This window comes from Marmota monax, unplaced genomic scaffold (assembly GCF_021218885.2).
Source record: "Marmota monax isolate L192 unplaced genomic scaffold, Marmota_monax_Labrador192_F-V1.1 WCK01_AAM20220418_F8-fsc00095, whole genome shotgun sequence".
NCBI lineage: Eukaryota > Metazoa > Chordata > Mammalia > Rodentia > Sciuridae > Marmota > Marmota monax.
This window is the reverse complement of record NW_026695244.1, coordinates 1428736-1450780: the sequence shown is the minus strand read 5'-3', so window position 1 is coordinate 1450780 and position 22045 is coordinate 1428736. Positions and strand designations below refer to the sequence as shown.

The following is a 22045-nucleotide window of genomic DNA, read 5'->3' as shown; positions in this document are numbered from 1 at the left end:
TTAAGTTTTTATAGGTGCCCTATATATAGGACAGTGGGACAGAGTGGGTTAAGCAGGAGAGTTGAGGAACGCCCCACCAGAAAGTGAGGTTTGGCAAGGCTCTGAAGCAGGTGGGAGAAGGTGTGTGTGTGGCTCTCTGTGAGAAGTGTTGACCTTACTGTGGAAACAGCAAGTACAAAGGGCCACCACCCACACTGGCCTTTCAGTTCCTGGAGCAAGACATTCACTTGCCCTTCCCTCTCCTGGGAACACTCTTCCTCCCTTTCATGACCCCTCAGCCTTCAGGTGTGGCTCATCTGTGCCCTCCCGGGGCCACTCTGTCCCCATTGCCCATAGTGATGCTGAGACTGTGCAATGCTCTCCCCACGAGATGACAGAAGTGATAATGGAAGCAATGACGTAAGCTTCACCAGCTCAGGGACCATAGCTATCTTGTTCCTGTTGTCACAGCCGTGCCTGGCTCAGGGCTTGGAAATGAACATACAGTTGCTATATACCTGCGGGACTGATGGGTATTGGACACAGGAGCGAAGGACGCCAGAGGCAATCTGCAGACAGGGCCTGCCTCAGTTCAGAGGAGGAGGGGGCAATAGCACTCCTCCACAGGGAGTGTGTGCTGACCTCTGGAGGCCTGACCTCTGCACGTGGCACTGGCTGCCCATTCCCAAGGAGGAAAGTTATTTGTTAGTTTTGGGGGCTGATTTGCTGGGGTCATATACATTAGTGTGCTATGAGATCACCCTGGGTGTGGATTTGATCATTTCCATATTTTCTAGGAGACGAACTCTCAGATGTCAGTCTCTCTGGGCAGTTATAAACTCTCCCTCCCATAACTTTTATATTACCCACAAGTATTCATGAGGCATGAACAGTTGGTGGGTCCCCACAAGTGGCCATCATTCCAATGAACACCCACACCCTTTTCCTTTGTTTTGAAATGTGGCTTGAGATAAAGATTTTCCTGAACAAATACATATCCAATTTCTTGTCATCTCAGCCATATATCTGATTAGTTTCTCAGGGTGAGATGGCTCCTCCCCTTTTCCAGATCAAATGAAAGCTTTTGGTTCAAGCACAAATCATACAAAGCATTTCAAGCTTTCACGCCTCCACAATCTTGCATAAATCACTGGATGGAATAATAGAAATCAGAAAGTACTGATTTGAGGGAAATGTCTCCATTATCTCTAAAGATTTTGTGTTAGACAAAAGACATAGCCAAGACCAGTTCCAATGGATGGGATTACTTTCACTCCTTATATGGACTCAGATTGAAGACCAGAGACTCGAAGTGCTTTCAAGAAGGTCCCTCCCAGCCACTTGACCTGTAAATTTTTTTTTTCTAACAATTCTCTTGACTGTATGGCTCATCTCTCTAATGATTAGGGGCCATCAATTCTAGCCTAACGGAATGTTTTAGTGAAGGCTCTGTAACCCCTGGAATGTGTAGTACTGCTTTTGCCTATTATGTGCAAGTGTTCTATCAAATTAATGATAGTGAGAGGGAGTTTGGGAGATGGGAGGAAAGAAAAAGTTGAATGTATAAAGAGGATTCTGGAAGGTAAAGATAGGAGGAGAAAAATGTCAGACAGTTGAAACCAGGAAAGCAAGTCATGTGCTTGAGTTGTTTTTCATTTATTCATTAAATTGATACTTTTGGAGTGTTACCATGTGTCAGACAAATGAGCACATAATGAGATGATTTGAGGTGGTGACTCATCTATGAAGACAATGCAAGGGTAGTAGGATGGAAGGTGATGGGGAGGTGCTGGCCACTTGCCTTTAGTTGGTTAGGGAAGACCTCTCTGAGGAGGTAGCTTTGGAGCCAAGAGCTGGATGGCGAGAACTAGCCAGCTCTGGATGGATCTATCTTTAGCCGTCAGAGTAGTCTGTAGCTCTGTGGTCTGAATATTTGGAGGCTAAACTCAGGCAGGGGTTCTTTCGAAAGGAAAGCTGAGCATTCCTGATTTCTAGGCCTGCTCTGCCCCAGCCTCCTAGGCTCTATGTATCCTGTTTTCTCAGGGGTAGAGCCTTTGAACACTTCCAGCTCTTGGGTATGTTGAGAGCAAAGAGAACAAAATAAAGAGTAATCAGAAGTCTAGGTCTCTAAAAGCATAGTGGGGAGAAGAAAACACAAGGCTAGTTGGGTGCAGTGGCCTGGTATCTCAGCAGCTTGGGAGGCTGAGGAAGGATTGTGATTCAAGAGCTAATGAATTCAAGAAAATCCATGGATCACAAGTTCAAAGCCAGCCTCAGCAACTTAGTGAGGCCCTAAGCAACTCAGTGAGACCCTTGTCTCTAAATAAAATACAAAAAGGGCTGGGGATGTGGCTCAGTGGTTAAGTGCCCTGGGTTTAATCCCTGGGAAGGAAAATGGGGGACTGGAAGAAAGCAGAGAAACTTCAAGCTTTTTTGTTTACTTCATGTGCACACTTTGGTGGGAATGATTTAAAAACTGATGGAAAGGTTAAATGTTTACCAAAAAATCAAAACCCAGCTCTTCACCTATATTGTACTGTAAATAATATTTTATGTTCTCCTAAAAACACCTGGAAGCCTTTCTCTTTAGTAAGTGAAACAATAAAGATTAACTAGTTAATTTGGTAAAGCTGATTTGAATTGCACAGAAGGCATTGAGTAATACTTGGCATTTAAAAAGTTATCTGACATTTAAAAGGAGATGACTGCTAATGAATTCAAGAGCTAATCTTATACTCTGACAGAGTGAGCCATGGAAAATCCAGGATTATTATCTTGCTGTAAACATAATGTGATTCAATTGAGCTATCAAAAAAGGGAGCTATTGCTGTATACAAATATCCATAGGCACACATGTTTACCACAACTTAAAGGGAATGGCCATTAAAATTAAGTAAATTCTTGTCATTTTTTTTCTTTACCCATGGACTGTAATACCTGAGTTGAAGACCCAGGGGAAAAAAGCCTTCTTCCCAGTAATTTTTTCTCCTCCTTTCAGTTGGTATTTTAAAGAGTCATTATCAGGAGTTGGTTCTACAAACAGACCTCAGATGTCTAATGTAATCCCAGCTACTTGGGAGGCTGAGGCGAGAGGACTGCAAATTCTCGGTCAGCCTTGGTGATTTAGCAAGATTTAACAAGATTTAGTAAGATCTTGTTTCCAAACAAAGGGTTGAAGATGTAGCTCAGTGCTTGCCTAGGATGTGGGAAGCCCTGGGTTCAAACCCTAGAAGAGGGGAGTGGGGGCAAGGAGAAAGAGAGAAAGGGGAGATTCTGAACCCAAGCTGTCACATCCCCATGGGTCTCACAGTGTAACCAACCATAAGGATCTGTCCTGTAGGCGTCCCTCAGGCCTTCCTCCCACGGAATCTCCCACTCTTTTCTAATTGGGGTTCCCCACCTTTGTAGCTGCCGCTCAATGGCTCCAAGAAGAGCTATTGTCCCTCATTAAGAAGGCTGCAACACTCTGGCTGTCTAACTGCCTCCCACGCAGCTCACAACTTCATTCTGCCTGAGAGGGAGCTGCCAAGAGTCTCTGGGAACCTGTGGGCAAGCTGAGCTGAAGGAAGAAAACAGGAGGAGGAGGGCCTTTGTAGCCAAGATCTGAAATGCACGGGGAACACACCCCACCATTATCTTAAAGCATGGGGAGCAGGTGGGGAGGCCTTTGCTGAAACCCTTAAGAGGTCTATGAAGTTGTCATATCAAACCTCTGTGCACACAGGGCATTTGTCCCCTCCTGTGAGCAAACAAAGGAAAAGAGTCTGTCTCTCCTCCGACCACCAGGCCCCCCCACCTCGGCTGGGAGTTTGTTCCTTCACTTCCCTGAGTCCTGGTGGGGAAAGAGAGATCTGAGAGATTTAGTCACTGGGGGTGGGGGAGAAGGAGGGCTGTGATTTCGGAAACCCTCCCCCCACAAACCACCCCAGACCAAAGCCTGGAAGGGGCAACTCTTGCCAGGAGCTACTGGCTGAAGGGCCTGGCTAGTTTCCATCTTGGGCTCTGTTACTTCTTCCCATGGCAGCCTGGGGACCTTAAGTAGAAATGAGGACATGGATAAGACTGTGCACTGTATGGAATCTGTTGGTTCCCTGGGACTGGGCTGCCTGAAGAGAGGATCTGAGAGGGTCTTTGTACACTGTCAACCTCAGGTGAACTTACAGGGGACCTATCCTGCAGCAAGGCTGACCACCCCAGCCACCCGTGAGGCCTCTACGTGAGACCTTGCCTCTGTCTAGTTTCCCTGGCTTGGAGGAGGAGGGACTCTCTGGTGTACAGAAGGCCCCATGGGACACCCAGGATCTCAACTCAACAACCCAGCCTGCCTGCACTGCTTCTTTCCAGGGAGCAGAAAGATCTCACACTAGGCCTGCTTTCATTCACCACAAATGTGCTCAGCGGTCCTGTGCCAGTTCCCTGGGTCCATCCTGCTCATCTTGGCCACCTGAGGTCATGGTCCACTTTGTATGTTCTAAAGGCAATTTGGTGCTGACAAGATAGGCCAAGTAGATAAGTTTCAGGATAGTTCCACCAGCAGACAGGGTGGAGACAAAGTTTGGTTTTTAGCTAGAAAAAAGCTTTTGGTTCCTCTCCTGTCAGGAATTTTGTCTCAATCCATTCAACTCAATAAAAGGAGATTTTTTTACATTCTCCGGAGTATTTAGTAAAATTTAGCCCAAAAGCTAGCAAGCATTAATGTAGAAGAGAAATATAGCAATCTCCTATCCTAGCCTTTATGAAGGACTCATTTGCTAAGTCACTGGATTTTCGGTGCCTCAGTTTCCCTACCCAGAAAACAGGGTTCATCTCATTGTTCTCTTGAAGGAGATTTAGAATAGTGAAACACAGGACACTTTCATTCTAGTTTATTTGGAAGTAAATCTTTATCTGTGACTTCTAATTTATATTGTCCTCAATTTAATTAAGTGCTTTGTTGACACAACAGAATCATTGTTTATCTGGCTTAGCAGGAGCTGCAGAAGAAAAATTTTGAGCCAAAAGAATGAGCTGCTCTGCCCCTAGGGAGGCAGAAGCCAGCGTTTTCTGAGAGGGGGTGTCCAACTGTGCTCCAGCTGGGGCTTCACCACACTGGGTCGATGACATATCCCATCTTAGAGCAGAGGTGGGAGGTGGGGTGGAGGGCGGGAAGTGGGAACAACTCCCCAGCTCCTTCTGACCCCGAATTCAAATCTCACACTGTGTGACTTCCCTGTTCTGTTGAGTCTGCTATGACTTTTCCAATCTGACAACGAACAGACAGGGAAATTCCACTTGTACATTGATTCCAAAAAAGTTATTTTAAACCAGTCACTTTTCACTAGGGAATAATAAAAAAAAAAAAGTTACCCATGGTGCTTTGAATCCCAGATCTCATAAAACTTTATCTAATTCATAATTTAGCTGGACTGGGCAAGCCCTGGGAATGCTGGGACAGCAGAGGGCTGGAAGAAGAAAAAGAAAAATGTCCTTTGCTCTCCTCTGGGTCCTCCTGTCATCTGACCTCCCAGTTTTCCTCAGAAGCTATGTGCCGTGGGGTAGAGGCCCTGCTGGACAAGAGGCCCCATGGATTCCCTGCCTCCCCTCCTTCCCTCCTCCCCCAGGCCTGCAGCCCTGCTACCTCAGGTAGAGGTGGAAAACAAGTTTTTTTAAAAAAAAATTCATGAGATGGAAAAAACCCAAGGAATCTCTAATAGGCAACATTTTGGAGCAGTGAAACAAGGTCAACCCTCTAGACAGTACAGAGGATGCTCAGGAGGACGGGGTGTTAGGAGCCGGGGGTAGGAGAGACGGTTGGCTCAGTCTTCCTTTCAATTATTCTTGCTTTTCAACTTCTCCTTTTACACGTCTGAACACTTAGATTGTATACAAGCTCCAAGTCCTCTGTCTCATGGCTTTCAAGGCAGGAGACTAAAATAATAATCGTTATTATAATTTACTGGGGGCTGCAGAGTGCCTAGCGTTGTGCTAATCCCATCCCATATGTTGTTTCATCTTGTCCTTGTCATGACCCCATGAGGGAAATATGATTCTCCTGTACGCATGAGGAAAGTAAGCCTCAGAGAGGGTATATAACTTCTTCACAGCCAGTGAAGAAAAGTGGAATCTGGATGTAGCTTTATGGGCCTCTTACCTCTAGGCCTCTTTGTAAGTGCAGGTCATTGTGAATGACACCCTTTTGGTCCTGACATCTATTTCCTCATGAGTAAAATGGGAATAGTTACTGTGCCTACCATAGGGCTGTCATAAGGATTAAGAGAGATAATCTTACACCCTGCACACAAACCTAAAAAGCACTGGCTGTTATTACCACTCAGAAAGACCCTCTTACTCTGCATGGTGGTGCATACCTCTAATCCCAGCAGCTCAGGAGACTGAGCAGGAGGATTGCAAGTTTGAGACAGTCTTAGCAATTTAGCGAGCCCCTAAGCAATAAAAATGGTTGGGGATGTGGCTCAGTGGTTAAGTGCCCCAGGGTTCAATCCCTGGAACCAAACCAAACCAAACCGAAACCTCTCTTAAGGTACTGAGACAGGAGGATCTCAGAATTCAATGCCAGCCTCAGCAACTTGGTGAGGTGCTAAGCAACTCAGTAAGACCCTGTCTCTAAATAAAATACAAAAGAGGGCTGGGGATGTGGCTAAGGGGTCAGTGCCCATGAGTTCAATCCCTGGTACCAAAAAAGAAAAAAAAAAGGGGGGGGGGAGGGGGCTTTTGAATCAAGTTCTACAACCAAAGATATTTATAAACTCATGGAGGGAGGTGGGGAGAGAGAGCATGAGCATGAGAGTGAGGACCTAAGGGAAACAGAGCTGACTTTAGAAATAAAGCAAGTGTAGAGTTCCTTGCATTTCTCCCCATGGGAAGTACAGAAAGTTAATTCTAGTCGTCAGTGATCCTACTCATCAGCTTCACAGGGATCTCCAAGAAGGATGTCTGCTGACATCTCCAAGTCTGCACATGATCCAAAGCAAAATACCAAAATACCAAGTACCAAATGGCAACCACCAGCAGGAGGCACTGGAGGTTGTGTGAATTGTGAGAGAAATGTCAGCTGAATTTCATTGTCATTATCAGAGAAGATAAAACAAGTAAAAGCTCTGATGCCTCCTTCCAGGATTCTTGGCTCACCCTTCCTTCCTTATTCCTTCTTCCCCTTCCTTCTTCTTAGTACTGGGGATCGAACCCAGGGGTGCTCTACATCCCCAGCCCTTTATATTTTTTTATGTTGAGATAGGATCTCACTAAATTGCTCAGGTTGACCTTGAGAACTTGCAATCCTCTTGCCTCGGCTTCCAGAGTAGCTGGGATTATAGAAGTATGGTCTTTTTTTCTATGAATTATGTATTTCTATAGATGATAGGCTTCCTATGATATGAAATCTTTCATGTCACTGAAGAATTTTATTTGTTGATTTTTTTAATATTTATTTTTTAGTTGTAGATGGACACAATACCTTTATTTTATTTATTTATTTTTCTATAGTGCTGAGGATCCAACCCAGGGCCTTGCACAAGCTAGGTGAGTGCTCTACTGCTGAGCTATAACCCCAGCCCTATTTATTGATTTTTCTAAAAAAGTGGTATCCATGTGCCAGTAACTGTGCTAAACACAGGGATACAAAGATAAATTAGGCAAGATTAAAAAAAAAAAAAGTCTTTCAAGTCCTGTAGCTTGTTCTTTTTTTTAAAAAAAATGTTGTCGTTGTAAATGGACAGAACGCCTTTGTTTGTTTATTTTTATGTGGTGCTGAGGATTGAACCCAGTGCCTCACACATGCTAGGTAAATGTTCTGCCACTGAGCTACAGCCCCAACCCATGTTGTTTGTTCTTTTAGGTAACAGTTTTCCAAAATGTTAACCAGAATAAAGGGTATGGTATTGCTTTGAAGGACCACTGAGACAAAAGGCTACTTTAAAACCTTTGTACAAAACATAGTGGGTCCACAGGTGTATGTGTGGGTTTATTGTCATGAAAGAAGGCAGCTGACAAGAAATATGAAAAACATCTATGAACTCCCTGAGGAAACAGATGGGGTACACAGGATTATTCATCCCCAATCCTAGCATGCTAGAATTACAGGTTACTCTCTGAAATCCCAAAAGAGCAAATTTAGGACACATAGGATCAAATTGAACAGAATCTTTAGGACACTACTAAATTGTGTCTAATCTCCACAAAGCAACAAAAGCCAAACCCAAGATAAAGCATGTGAGAAAGGCTGTTTGCTCTCCCAATATTGGAGATAGTTGGAACAAAGAGAGAAAATCCATTAGGTGAGGCCAGGGGAGATACTCTTTTTCTTATTTTAGACAAAGTGATGCAAGGATTCTTGGGAAATCTAATTAGAGGTTGAGTTTGCTCTTTACTCTTTGCTGACAACCTCTTTGCTCTGTCAGTTCTTTAAACCACTGGGCTCAGAACCCCTGCCTTTGTCCCAAGCTGACTGGAGTTTCATACTTGAGACCCAAAGTTTTCTGAGAGCTGGGAGGGAGGCACAAATTCATTGTCTCCCTGAGCCTTACAGTCAGAGGGATAAAATGTTGAAAAAGGGTTGAGGTCTTTGAAAGGTGAATTCTGGTGGCTCTATTCAATAGACTAATAAAAACCTAGCTAAGGTTAAATACTTAAACCAATAGTAGTTGAAGAAAATGATGGTGCTATGGTGTTGAGCCCTGCTTAGTTTGCTGTATTCTTGTTGTATATTGTGACTCCTAGATATTTTAAGCTACCCTTGGATAAAATCAGCTCTTCTCATGATCCATCTTTCCCTTTTATAGGGAGAATTAAAAAAATTGAAAAAAAAAATCCCAGGAAAACAAAATAAAAGCAAAAAAACCTCAGCACACCCCAATTTCAAGTTAGCCTGATTGTACTTTTTTATTGTATCATTTGCAAGTCTTTTCCTTATAGATAGTTTAAAACAAAACAAACAGTAGTTTCAATTATAATTGTACTTTCAAAATATTAAATCAGTGGTTCTCAACTGAGATAGGCGATTTTGCTCCCCTGGGGACATTTAGCAAGATCTGGAAACATTTGGTTGTCACAACTGGGCAGGTGTGCTACTGACATCTAATGAGTAGAGGCCAGGGATGTCACTCAACAGCCTACAAGGCACAGAATATCTCCCCATCTGGTCCAAAATGTCAATGATGTTGAGGTTAAGAAACCCTGTGTTGAATCATTAGTATTAAGTCACAGTTTCTAGCATGAATAAAAAAAGTGCATGAATTAAACCCCTATGCCATCATAATAATCAATTCTCTGATAGACTTCTAGGCTGTTTATAATTTTTTCTCTATTAAGGAAATGCTGCAATGGACATGTTTACTCATTTTTTCCCCCTGCTGAATTATTTCCTTCATATAAATTTCTAGAAGTCAGATATACTGAGTCAATGGGTATGAATACCTTTTCATAGTTCATGAGTCATACTGCCATTGCTTTACAAATGAATCCAACCAAATTATAATACAGCATAAGTTTGTAGGTGTACCAGTTTTACCAACACCTTGGCAGCTCTGGGTGCAATCGTTTAAAAAAGTGGGAGGTGGCAGAAATCTCAATATGGAATTTGCCTCAATATGCATTTAATTTGCTACTCAGAAAAATTATTGCTATTAGGATGAATATTTTTTCCATATTTGTTTTCTATTACCATCTTTTTTTTTTTTTTTAATGGTGATGCTGGGGTTTGAACCCAGGGCCTTGTGCATGCTAGGCAAGCATTCTACCACTGAGCCACACCCCACCATCATTTTTTAATGTTAATTGCTTATGTCTTTTGCTTATTCTTTGGACTGGTTCTCAATGTTGATTTTAATCTTTATCGAGTATGGACAGTAATGTTAAAGTCAATGAAACTATTTTACTTTTTCTAGTTTTACTTTCTACCACTGCAGAGATATGTTAATGATTCTTTCAGGAATTTTAATACTCTTTTTAGGTGCTGGTCATCTCACCCAACCTGCAGCCTCCACAGAGAGGCCCTGGGGAGGAGGAAAAGCTCTCTGGCGATTGATGTCAGCTACCCACAGAGGGAAGAGCAGCGCTTGGTCTCTGAAGGTATCCTAGGAACTAATTTCCCTTAATGAAATGCAGGGCCTGAGGAGGAGCCACAAGGCAGAAAGGGAAATAAATCTGAAGAACACCAAATTCGGTGAGGAGTTGGGAGGACCTGCATTAAAAAAAGGGCACCGTACCTTTAGGACTTCAGAACTGGCAAGGCTCCATCCATATGCAGCTATTAATATGCAAAAAATGCCTTCATAAATACTTGATTCTGTTCACAGTGGGGAGGCAGTTCATTTGAAAGAGGAAATGGGAGCTTGGAGTTGAAACATGTCTGCTTGTCTCCTTTTTCTTTTTTCATTGCTCTTTTCATCTCCACATTTCCCCTTGTAGTTTTCTTCCCCCTCTTTCCCACAACTTAACCCCCTCTTCCAACTCCTAGAAGTTGCTCGTGGCAGTTGCTGCTTTCATTTCTACTGAAGGATTTACCGCCGAGGCCCTGATCCTCCTGATCTTCTGGTCAGACGTAGAAGGGGTGCCTCAGGGGTTCTTCTCACCTTTTGCTATCCTTTCGGAGTGTTCTGCAGGCTACTGGAGGCAGGATCCTAACCCGTTCTGCTCCGGCCAGGGCGTGGGGTGCTCAATCCCACCAGTAGGGGGCACCAGAGGCAACTTCCCAAACCTGGAAACTCCACTCAACCCAGGCTGCTAAGCACAGTCTCCCTGACTCTCCCACCCACAGATCGTCGTGGTACCAAAATATCCCACCTTTAGGGATAGCCCGCCCCACCCCCACACCTCAGCAGGCACTGTGATTTAAAAAAAATATATTTTATGTGGCTCCCTTTGGGGCCAGATCCCAAGGGAGGGGGGTTGAGTTAGTGGGGGAATTAATGGAAAAAAAAACCCAAAAAACAAAAACAAAACAAAACAAAACAAAAACAAAAAACAAACAAACAAACAAAAAAAACAAACAACAACAAAAAAGAAAACAAGGGCAGGAACGGCTGATGCTGATTACAATCAATTTTGTGTGATATCCTCGCCTGCTGCAGAGTGGGAAAGGCCACAGTGGAAGGAATCCACCCTGTTTGCCAGTGGCCCATCAAGGTAAGTAACTGAAATCTGCTGTGCAGAAATTTGTTTCTAAATCCTTTCCAGATGCTTTATAGTAAACATGAAATTAGTCATTTATGTGGAGTGGGTTGAGGAAGTGGTTAACATGGAAGTCAGTGATTAATCCAATAAAGGGCCATTAGCTTTGAGAATTAGGGGCTGTGAGAGGCCTAACCTTCTCCCCATTTTCTCTGGGTTTGGGGACTGGTGGGGCCCCCTAGACTTTTCCTCAAATGGTTTCTTATTCAGGCTTTTTTCTAAAGAAATAAAGACCACTGAGACTTTATAAGGAACCAACTGGTTCTGGAGGGAACTACCCCCTCTTTTCACAAAGGAGGTCCATGAAGTTCTCTTAGTAAGTTCTCATAGTAAAGCCTGTCACAGCTATGCAGGAGGAACCAGGATTCAATTTTAAGACCCAGGGCCTGGTGCTCTTCTTTCTAACAGCAAAGTTCATGATTGAGCCTAGGACTTAATATTACATGACTGAGGTTCTCTTTCATTCCCAGTGATGTTAAAATGCAGTCATGGGGCTGCATGAATTTGAAGTGTGGAGGAGGCATCTGCATGGCCTTTGGAGTTGTGGAATTACCAAAATATACCATATTATATTTTCCTTAGTCACAGGTTCTCTTATTTTTTTTTAAAGCCTCTAGATTCCTTATAAGGGGTGTCTTCAAAATAGGCATTTAAAAAAACAAAAAACAAAAAACCTTCATGGTTGGTTCTGTAGCAGGGAGGGGCGGCCCAGCTGTGTTTACCTCAGCAGAGGCCTGACCCAAGCCTGGGTTCCAACAGTGAGCTCAGGCCCACCTCAGAAGCCTGCATGGGCACTGGGGAAACACCCATTTCTATTGTTATTTTTAACAGGTGAGGGAGAGGAGGGGAGCCAGACTGTGGCAGGAAGTTGGAGATATGGGAGAAATAAGAGATCATGGCCCCAGAGACTGTCACACAGCAGGGAGAGACCTGAGTGCCCTGGGCTTTGCGCTGCTTCTGCCTCAGGTTCTTTGAGACTTGGATTCAGCTCTAGGAATTGCCCTGAGTTGACTCTCTAGCGGGAATCTGAAGGTGGTCCCAGCTTCAGAGCTTCCAAAGAAGAAGCAGACTTGTAAATATTTCTGCACATATGACCTTGAAACACTAATAGATATTCCTAGTATCTATTAATAGAGGAAATGTTTTCTTCTTTCTTCATGATCATCGCATTTTTTTCCATGACTGATAATTTTCCCCCCATTAGGGATGAAAATGTGTGCCTTTTGCCTCAATAGAGGATAGCTTTTTGGTGTTTCCTTGTTCCTTCTCTGACTTTGAACAAGTCAGGGAAAAGCCTTCTCAGCCTATTGATATACATGAAGATCCAGACAATAGTCCAAGCTCAGTTAAGACATTCCAAGTCTGAGTATAGTAACCTCTGTGATGTGATGGTTTATGTGCTTCATTTTAGTGAGTAGGCAAAAGAGGCTCAGAGAGGTAAAGAATCTCACCTAGGGTCACTCAGCAAGCTGGAATAAGAACCCAAGAGTCTTAATCCCGAGTATCATGCTCATTCAGAGTCAATACTGTACCTGCTTCTCTGTTGTTTGGGTCAAAGGTGAAATTTCATAAAGATTCATGGGAAGATTGGTTCCAGATTCAGTGTTTGCTATGTTGAAAATCGGAGAGAAAAAGAATCAGGTTGTCATATCTAGGTCTCATGAATTTTTATATGAACCACACACATGCATCCCTACTTCATAGGTATGTAAAATTATAAACACATATACACCTATGGAATTCAGATTTATCCACCAAATAACACCTGTGACTTTTACAGGCACAGACTAAACATCACACTATACATGGTGTTAAGACCTTGTATTCAAATTTGGATTTTTTTCTTGTTTTGGTTGCTCTTTAGAAGAACAAAAGTAAATTCTTCGTGCTATTAAAATTCAAATAACACTGAAATTAAAAAGGAAATATTGATGGAAAAAACCTGCTGATGCTGTGGAATATAAATTTTGTATGATTACCCTTTGCTAAAGTAGGAAAAGGCTTCTGCAAACTCCCAGATAGAGAGATGAGAGACTTCCGTTTCCCTTCAAAATGTGGACCAGCGACAGGAGAGGTGGGAACAAGGAACAAAGGAAAGGTCAAGGCTGAGGTGGGGCTGGTGGGAGGAGACTAATGGACATGATGAAGACTGTCTAGAGGCAAGAACCACATGGTGTTGTGTGTAATCCCCAGGATTCTCCTCTATGATGATATGGAATGCCAACAACTAGTGAGGGCTTCAGTCCAAGACTGCCTGACTCTAAGACTCCATGATGCTTCAGGGTAGAATTTATTTTTTCTTTTTCTCTCCCTAAGAAAGTAACTGTAATGTTTATAAAGGAATGTTTATTTGAGGAAAAGATTTAGCTAAGCACATGGCTCTACTCATAAGGATTCTAGTCTCCTCTAAGGGATCAGTGTCCAACAAAAAGTTCTCTCCATTCTTGGTTCATAAGTAGCTCTTTTACGAGCCTGTGACCATCCATGACTCTGTATTTTTGTCTTTTTGACCTGAAAAAAGGTCCCCTGTGGGTTGATCTTCCGTTTTTTTTTCCCCCTCAGCCATTCCTTTCTGTCTTATTTGAAAATGGCTTCTGCAGAGACTTTAAACATTTCTTATTTTAAGTCAGGTTTCGGGGAAACTGAGGCCTAGAGAGTGGTTTTATGAGATTGGCTCAAGGCCTTATCTCAGAATAGCACAAGACCAGGAACCAGAACCCAGATGTCCTGACTTAACGTCTTGTGCTTCTCCCTCCACATCCCTGCCTCCTGTTCGCCTGGCTTGGAGCTTGCCACATCACAGCTGCCTGGCGGCGATCCATCCTCTGGACAAATCCGGCCCAGCCGAATTGTGTTGTGATGAGGTTCACTTCACTGTGGCTTGGAAAGAACCTTGGGTCTCTCAGAAACGAAACTTATAAATTCTAATGCATAAGGGAAGTTCTTGCAACACCAGGAGAATGAATCAGTCAGCCAGAGTTCAAGAAATGTAAACACATTTTTAGATAGGAGACTGAAAAATCACTTAGGACTTCTCATCTCTTGGGTCAAGACCCTGGTAATTTACTGAGGTCCCAGCTGTCAAGGAGGAGACACCACTCCAACTGCATTCCTGGGAGATAAAGCAATGGGGGTGGTAAAACTGCCTCTTGGAACAATATGGAAAGATCTATCCCTGCGATCAAGTCAGAGAAACCGACTAACCCGTTGACCAACCCAGGGACCTGGCTGTGAACACAAGGTCTGATTCTTCCTCCTTGCCCAGGAGCTGGTGTATACACGGGCTACACACTGCGCCACTTCCAGGCATGCCTGAACCTGGGAGCTCACAGTCTTTGTGTGATGAACATTTCTGCCACTAAAGAGATAAACAGAAAACACATTCCTTCCCTGGCTGCCCACCATCAGGCCCCAGCAGATTTTCAAACGCTTGCATTAATCTAACCACAGGCTTTTAGTGAGGAGATAGCATTCCTAGCCAGATAACCAGGCCGTCTCAGAGATGACCCTTATTAGAGGGGGTTTCATCCCAAACCCCTTCTGCCTTTTCAGATCATGGGATCCTTCAGCTAACACTCAAAACCTAAAAAGCAGGAAAGAGCATCAGATTCTAGACAGAATATGGCCTCTTAAAATTTCCTTCTAAGTCCCCGTGGACAGTGTTCCATTCCCAAGTTGTTGTTTAAAGAGAAATGGAACATAATCATAATTATGACAATTGTTTCAAGGTATTTATTTCCTTTGGTACGGGCCTCATGGGCCTCATCTATGTCAAAATAGAAACCTAACTACAAAGAGTCACCTTATCAGGCTAGGAGGGCCACCTGGCTCCTTCCTAGATACATGTCAGGGCTTGGCAAAGAACATGGACCTTCCTATAGGCTCCGAGGTGGCCATATTTTCTGTGGTTACCAGGGCAGTAGTGGTCAGAGGCGTTGGCAGGAACCTCTTTAAATCTGATTAGGGCCTTTTCCCACCCATACAATCTCTCAGGGATGAGTGCTTTCTGATTACTAGAATGCTCTCATGGAATCCATAATTTGTAGTATCTCACAGCCAAAAAGATCTCAGAAACTGCCCTGCCTTCTCACAGCTTCATAGTAGACTTCTGGCCCCAACAGAAACCAGTAGGTGAAGGCTTAAGTGCCAGCCCTGGTACCTTCATGGTTTTGTGGTTTGGGTCATAAATGGAAAATGCAAATGCAAATTCCAAATTATTAAAATAAAATTCTTCCCAGTATAAACTTAACTATAAAAGGAAGAATTATTCTGGTCCTGCTGGCCTTAAGAATATCTAAAAATACTTTATTTTATATGGGGTGACTCAAGATGCCTATGACCTATAGAGCGTTTGTAGCATTATAATAAATTTTAAGTCTGCCTGTTTCATGAAGGAGACCAAGACCCAAGATGGCCTTTTGGTATTGTAATTATCAAATTCTTGGGACAAGATTTAAGACCCTGTTTATGCTACACAGTCTCCCTTTAAATCTTCCTAGATGAGGAGGAGGGTGAGATAGGCATATCAAATAGTTCCTGGAGACCTGAGAAAGTCTCCAGGCTAAAGATATACCCCTGGGAGTAGATGGATCTAGAAAATATGAGTCAGTCTGAATTTAAATGTGGAAGTGCCTAGCAAATAGGAGGGCTGTATTTTTCCTCCAATTTGGAATAGCAGTCCTTTTATTTACTTATATTTTCTTAGACAAAGACTAGCTAAGTCTCAAAGATCTGGCTTTCGTTTTGGGAATACCAGCTTCTCTCAAAAGTTTATGAATTATTTTTAATGGGGAAGTCCAAAGGTGCATAGCAATTTACCAAGCCCCAAATGGAAGCCAAGTTAGATGATGGAATTTAAATTTGAATTGTGTTGTAATAATATATCAACTACGTGAGAAGCCCTCCAATCAGGATACATCACAGGATTGATTAGGATATTTGTGATAGAAGACCGACCATGTGGAGGAAGGGAATTCAAGAAAAAGCTGAAACTACATCTGCATACAAAGTGACCAGCCAATTCAGTTTCTAGGGGTAGTCTCTATTTCTTCTTCTTTACTTTTTTTTTTTAATTTAATTTTTTTTTTCCAGTACCAGAGATTGGACCCAGGGGCACTCAGCCACTGAGCCACATCCCCAGCTGGTGTTTACATTAATTTTCAAATGAGGAATTGAATGGAGAATAGAGGAAAATCCTTAGGCCACAGGGGAATGTGTGAAGAAAGCAAGAGCAACAGAAACTAAGAGGGAAAAAGGCCTTAAGAAAAAACTCATTAAAAAAAAGAGAGAGAGAAAAAAAGAAAAACTTCATGCTTTTAATGACTGTTTTTGATGAGAAGATAACACAAATATTTGAAATGTGATAAAACAGAAAATAATATTTATAGGGCTGGGGATGTAGCTCAGTGCTAGAGTGCTTACCTAACATGTGTGAGGCCCTGGGTTCAATCCCAGTTCAGGAAAAAGGTATTCTAAAAAATATTTATTGGGCTTGGGTTGTGACTCAGCGGTAGAGCGCTCACCTGGCACACTCGAGGCCCTGAGTTCGATTCTCAACACCACATATAAATAAAATAAAGGTATTGTGTCAACTACAACTAAAAAAATTTAAAAGAAATATTTTTTGATGACTGGTTAATGAAAATTATATTTTTTTGATTACTCTGACAAAAAAATTCATGTTTTAAGTTTTATTATAGGTTGAGAAATAAAACTGATACACACCATGCAAGCACACACACAATTTTAAAATTCATTTCAGCTTGAAAATGCATTTTACCAAATACTTCACTGCTTGGGCCTCCTCCCTCATGCATTTCACATACTGAATGACAGCAGATCCTGGCTACCTGGGAGGGACACACCTTGAGAATTTTAAGAATCCTTAGATTGTAAATATCCCTGATATATCATATCCACAGTAAAACTGAAGTTGGAGTGAAAAAAGAGGGAGGGTTCTTTAGACTATTAGTGAATCTATAAGTAAAAGGTTAGAGAGATTTATAAAAACTATTTTTTTTTTTTTTGGACAGAGAATCATCAAATTGTTAGACCATTTCACTTTTTCTTACTTTCATCTCTGACCCAAGAGTTGGTCTTTTAGGGCCTTTACAAATGTATATGTGTATGTGTATATGTAGGTTATATATATGTATATTAAATATAAATGAATAAAGGCTCTTCTATGTAAAATAATGGCACAAGAGCTATTGCAGATGTTATAATGACTATAAACCACGTTACGGAGACATGGTGCTGGCGTATTGTCAGGCTCATCTACTAGCTTAGTGATGGTCTTCTTCCAGCTTTGTAGTGTTTATGATTTGACTTAATGCCTCTGTAAAATACAAATTATATGTGTTCCTGACATTTTTTTTTTCTGTGTATAATACTGGGAATTGAACCCAAGGGGGTGCATTATCACTGAGCTTCATTCCCAGCCTTTTTTTTTTTTGTACCAGGGATTGAATCCAGGGTTGCTTAACCACCAAGCCACATCTCTAGTCATTTTTATTTTATATTTTGAGACAGGGTCTCACTAAGTTGCTTAAGGCCTTGCTAAATTACTGAGGTTGGCTTTGAACTAACAATCATCCTGCCTCAGCCTCCCAAGTTGCTGGGATTACAGGTGTGCACCACAGCACCTGGCTGTATCCCTCACTTTTAAAATAATTTGCAAATAATTGAAACCAACCTTCACATTCACAAATACCCATAAAGTTCACCATCTATATAATAAATATGGAATACTATTACTTAAAAAAATTTTTTTTGTAGTTGTAGAGGGACAGCATGACTTTATTTTATTTGTTTATTTTTATGTGGTGCCAAGGATTGAACCCAGTGCCTCATACATGCCAGGCAAGTGCTCTGCCACTGACTACAGCCCCAGCCTACTATCACTTTTATTGAAAAAAATGTTCATTAAAACCAAATGACCAAAAAGAAAACAAAAAGTTGCAACAGCTATGTCGGTGATTCCAATGCAAAGATGTCATGAATTGCTCTTTTAGCTTAGTTCAAGAGGATATCAGGTATTTTCATATTGCTGTTACATCCATCTCCTTAAAAACAAATCAAGTATTTTCATATTACTGTTACATCCATCTCCTTTGTGTTAGACACAAAGAGATGTAGGGATTTTTGTTAAGGTCATTGAGCAAATGGAGGGAACAAATAAGGTTCTTATTTTTTTTTTTTTATTTTTTTGTAGTGCTGGGGATTGAACCCAGGGCCTTGTGCATGCGAGGTAAGCATTCTACCAACTGAGCTATATCTCCAGCCCCTAAAGTTCTTATATTCTAAGTTCTGAAAGTGGCACTCTGAGCTTATGTACGGGCAGTGATGGAATGCATTTTCCAGCAGAGACTATGTTTTGCATGGCGATTAGACTCCCAAGTCAATGTGAAAACACAAAACAAACAACCAAACAAAAACCCCTGTTTAACTCCTCCAGTAACTGAAATCCTTCAAGCAGCAAATACTTAGGAAACATTAACAATTGGTGTGTCACCACTAGCACTGCACTGGGTACTGGGCATGCTAAAGCACTCTGCCCTTAAAAGGCTTGCAGTCTCATAAAGAGAAAAGTCTAGTAAGTCAACAATACTGTGAGACAGATGCTGTGATGGGGAAAGCATCGCTACACTGTGTGCATGTGGAGGGGCCTGTCACCAGGTTGGAGGGGTGGAAGGTGAGAGCGAGGAGGGGGGGTGGGGGTGGGGGTGGGAAGGTGGGCTGAGGGAAGCAGAAAACCTGCCTCTCAGCTTGAGAGCTAAATCGGGAACTGAGGATTAACAGGAGTTAACCAAGACCCGGGGTAAAAATTGAGGATAACAGAAAGTAGTACAGGTTGCTGGGGGTTAGGGAACAGGAGAAGGTGGAGTTGTTTATTGGGTATAAAGCTTCAGTTTTGCAAAATGAAAAGAGTTCTTGAGACTGGCTGGTAACGATGTGATTGTAACTCAGTGCTACTGTGTACATTTAAAAATGGTTCCGATGGGAAGTTTTAGGTTATGTGTATTGTACCACAATTAAAAAAAATACATTGGATAGGAAGAGATGAGGATTGTGCCCCAAGCACAGAGAACAGTATATTTTAAAGTTTGGAAGCAAGAGATTTGTGTTAGTTTATGATCTTTTAGTTATTAGGAGTAGAGAGGAGAAAGAATAAATTTCTTTTCCCTTTCTTGGATATAGAGCTGGCCATGGGGCCGTGCTGTGAAAGGGTAAGTTTGTCTCTGACACCCTACATTTCCCTTACTGTGCTTCCTCCTTCCAGTGTCCCCCTCTCCATACACTGACGTGCTTCTATTCATCCAAGCTCTCTGGGGTCTTCCACCTGTCAGGAATGTTTCAACCCTTAAAACTCCACTTACTTCCAAATAACTCATCTCTGTTTCTGTCCTGTATCAGAACTTTTAGTCCCTCAGTACATCTAATCTCAGCTGGGCTGCAAAAGGACTACTGATTAAATTTTCACTAAAGTGTGAATGACTATATATTAGCTTCTCAGAAGTATGAACCCAGGGCCTTATGCATACAAGGCAAATTATTTACCATTGAGCTATACACTCAGCCCAAGAGGATTCTTCTTAATCCAAAGAAAATCTCTTGTTTGGTGACATTTTAATAAAAAATAAGTGAAATTATAACATTTTTTGGCTGTACTAGGAAGAATGTTTTGGTTTGAAGAACTATCCTGTAAAACAGACTATCTTGATTGAAAATTTGCCTCCACACTGGTTCTCCCGTAGTTTTATTTTTTTTTCAGTTTCTTCTCTTTTCCCCATAAATTTGCAAAAAGTCATTTTCAGTGACCCACAAAAGGGTATTTGATACTGAGTAAGGGGAATTGGAGGGGAAGATGGGTGTTCAACAGAAGCCATTTGTTTGCAGAAGTCATTATGAAGTCATATATTATCAGACAGAAATGTGCCTATTTATATTGATACCACTAGTAACCAGGCATATCAGAAAAATGCAGGATTCAATTCTAGCTGTGTACTTCATATAACTTTGGGCAAGTCAGTTAACCTTTCTGAGCCACATTATCCTAGATAAAAAGTGAAGATAGGGGCTGGGGCTGTAGTTCGGTGGTAGAGCACTTGCCTCACACATGCGAGGCACTGGATTCGATCCTCAGTACCACATAAAAATAAATAAAATAAATAAAGATACTGAGTCCATCTTTAAAAAAATCTTTAAAGAAAAAAAAACCCAAAACCTCAATGTTTGGCATATCAGAGCTAAGTAGGGTAACTATCACTACCACCAGCACCATCATCATTCACCATGATCACCATACTATCGCCACCATCATCATCACCACCATCATCATCAACATCATTATCACCACCACCACCATCATCATCTTACTAGAAGGCTGCTATTTAAGAGTTGCTCTGGCCCAATGTGAAAATGAGCAAATGAACACTGAAGTTCCTCCTACTGAGGTCAGGGTGTCTGCTTGAGAAGATAGCAAGCGGGGAATGCAGGGTCTAGACTCGCAGGTATTTCTCTGCTTAGAGATTTTGAGATTGGCAAGGATATGTCTGTGCCTTTTCTCCTACTTTTGCAATCTCTGGCAAGAACAATTGCCTCCACCCAGCTCTGGCTCCAGCCCTCAATCTGTTGCTTCCTGTTACTAGGCCAGATCCCTCCTGCAAGCTGCTTCTCTCCCCCCCCACCGCCCCCCAAATAAGCAGCAAGAGAGACCACACACATTTCCCTGTTAATCAAAGACTATTTTTAGGAGAGGGAGAGAATGTCTACCTAATCATCATTTCCCCCTGGTCTGAAGCAGCAGCAGCAGCAGCAACAGCCCTGTCTGTGGGGTCTGTGGGTGGAAGATGAGCTACGAAGTTTTGTATATCTTTCCATGGGGGAAATGAAACTTAAAGGAATCGGAAGAGGCAGAGCTGGCCTCAGTCTTCCACTTAAAATGCAAGTCGGAGGGTCTTTTCCATAGAGCTTCCTAGTTTGTAGTTCTGCAGGCTGAGCTGTGAACAACTCCAGGGAGCAATGTCCACCTCATTATTGTGGGAATTGTACAGTGTACAGCCTGTGGGACCCACAGGACAGCCCTGCAATTTACCCTTCTTGGACCAGCTAAGTGCAATTTGGTTGGAGCCAAATTCTAGTGTTTTCTAATATTTACACTCAGATTACAGCATACTGGGCTGTCCACGAGTAATTCATGAGGACTCCACTTTTCTCAGGCTTCCCAAGAAGTAAAGCCCCTTTTACTGGTATATTAGGGGAGGCACGATGTGCTCCTGGAAGTGTAGGTATGAAAATCATATGTTCACGAGTCAAATGAGACAGACAAGTAGAGACAGTCTTTCAGGGAAAAGCTTACTTTGCAGGACTTGCTGGATACTGGATCCTTCCTCTTCATGGCTGATGTTTGAATAGGCAGATTCATAGACTGAAAAACAATCAGGGAGTTTACCTAAGAGTGTGAAAAACTCGAGGAAAGTCCCTTTTCCTTACCCCAAGATAGGGGAAAAAAACAAGGAGATGCCTTGATGCCTAAGCATCAGTTGGATAGTTTTGAGAATCTGTTGATGCCACTAGGGAGAGAATGTTGATCTAGGATTTTTTAAAAAGTTGAGGAAAATACTGTTTTTAATCTAAGATGTTTAAAGGTGAAACACTCCTGGGCCCATGATGCTGAAATTCTGAGAGAACTTCTAACAGAAAGAACATAAAACAGTGAACGTATGACATACGCTGGAGGAGGTGCCCAGATTTGAAGAGATGTGCAGCCACAGGACTGAGACACAAGTGTGAGGAGCCCCAGTCTCCAGCTGTAGCTCCCAAACAAGGGGCAAATTGGACCAGGCCAGAGAGGAGGGATCCCAACCCATCTGACTTCAGCCAACAAGACAAGCTTTTC

General features: G+C 42.3%; 1 protein-coding gene and 1 non-coding gene across 4 annotated transcripts in view; both read right to left on the bottom strand.

Annotated features, from left to right (window-relative positions):
- The window catches only part of Kiaa2012 (KIAA2012 ortholog), a 115204-nt gene that overhangs the window by 36736 nt on the left and 56423 nt on the right, over window positions 1-22045 (bottom strand). For all 3 annotated transcript variants that reach the window (XM_058578150.1, XM_058578148.1, XM_058578149.1), the window contains exons 11-12: window positions 21506-21574; window positions 12678-12754 (exon numbers count right to left, since the gene is read on the bottom strand). In XM_058578150.1, the coding sequence (XP_058434133.1) occupies window positions 12678-12754; window positions 21506-21574 (146 nt within the window). The remainder of the gene's footprint in view (window positions 1-12677; window positions 12755-21505; window positions 21575-22045) is intronic.
- On the bottom strand, window positions 9659-9732 carry Trnaa-agc (transfer RNA alanine (anticodon AGC)). The gene has a single exon. It is a non-coding gene; the product is annotated as a tRNA-Ala (tRNA).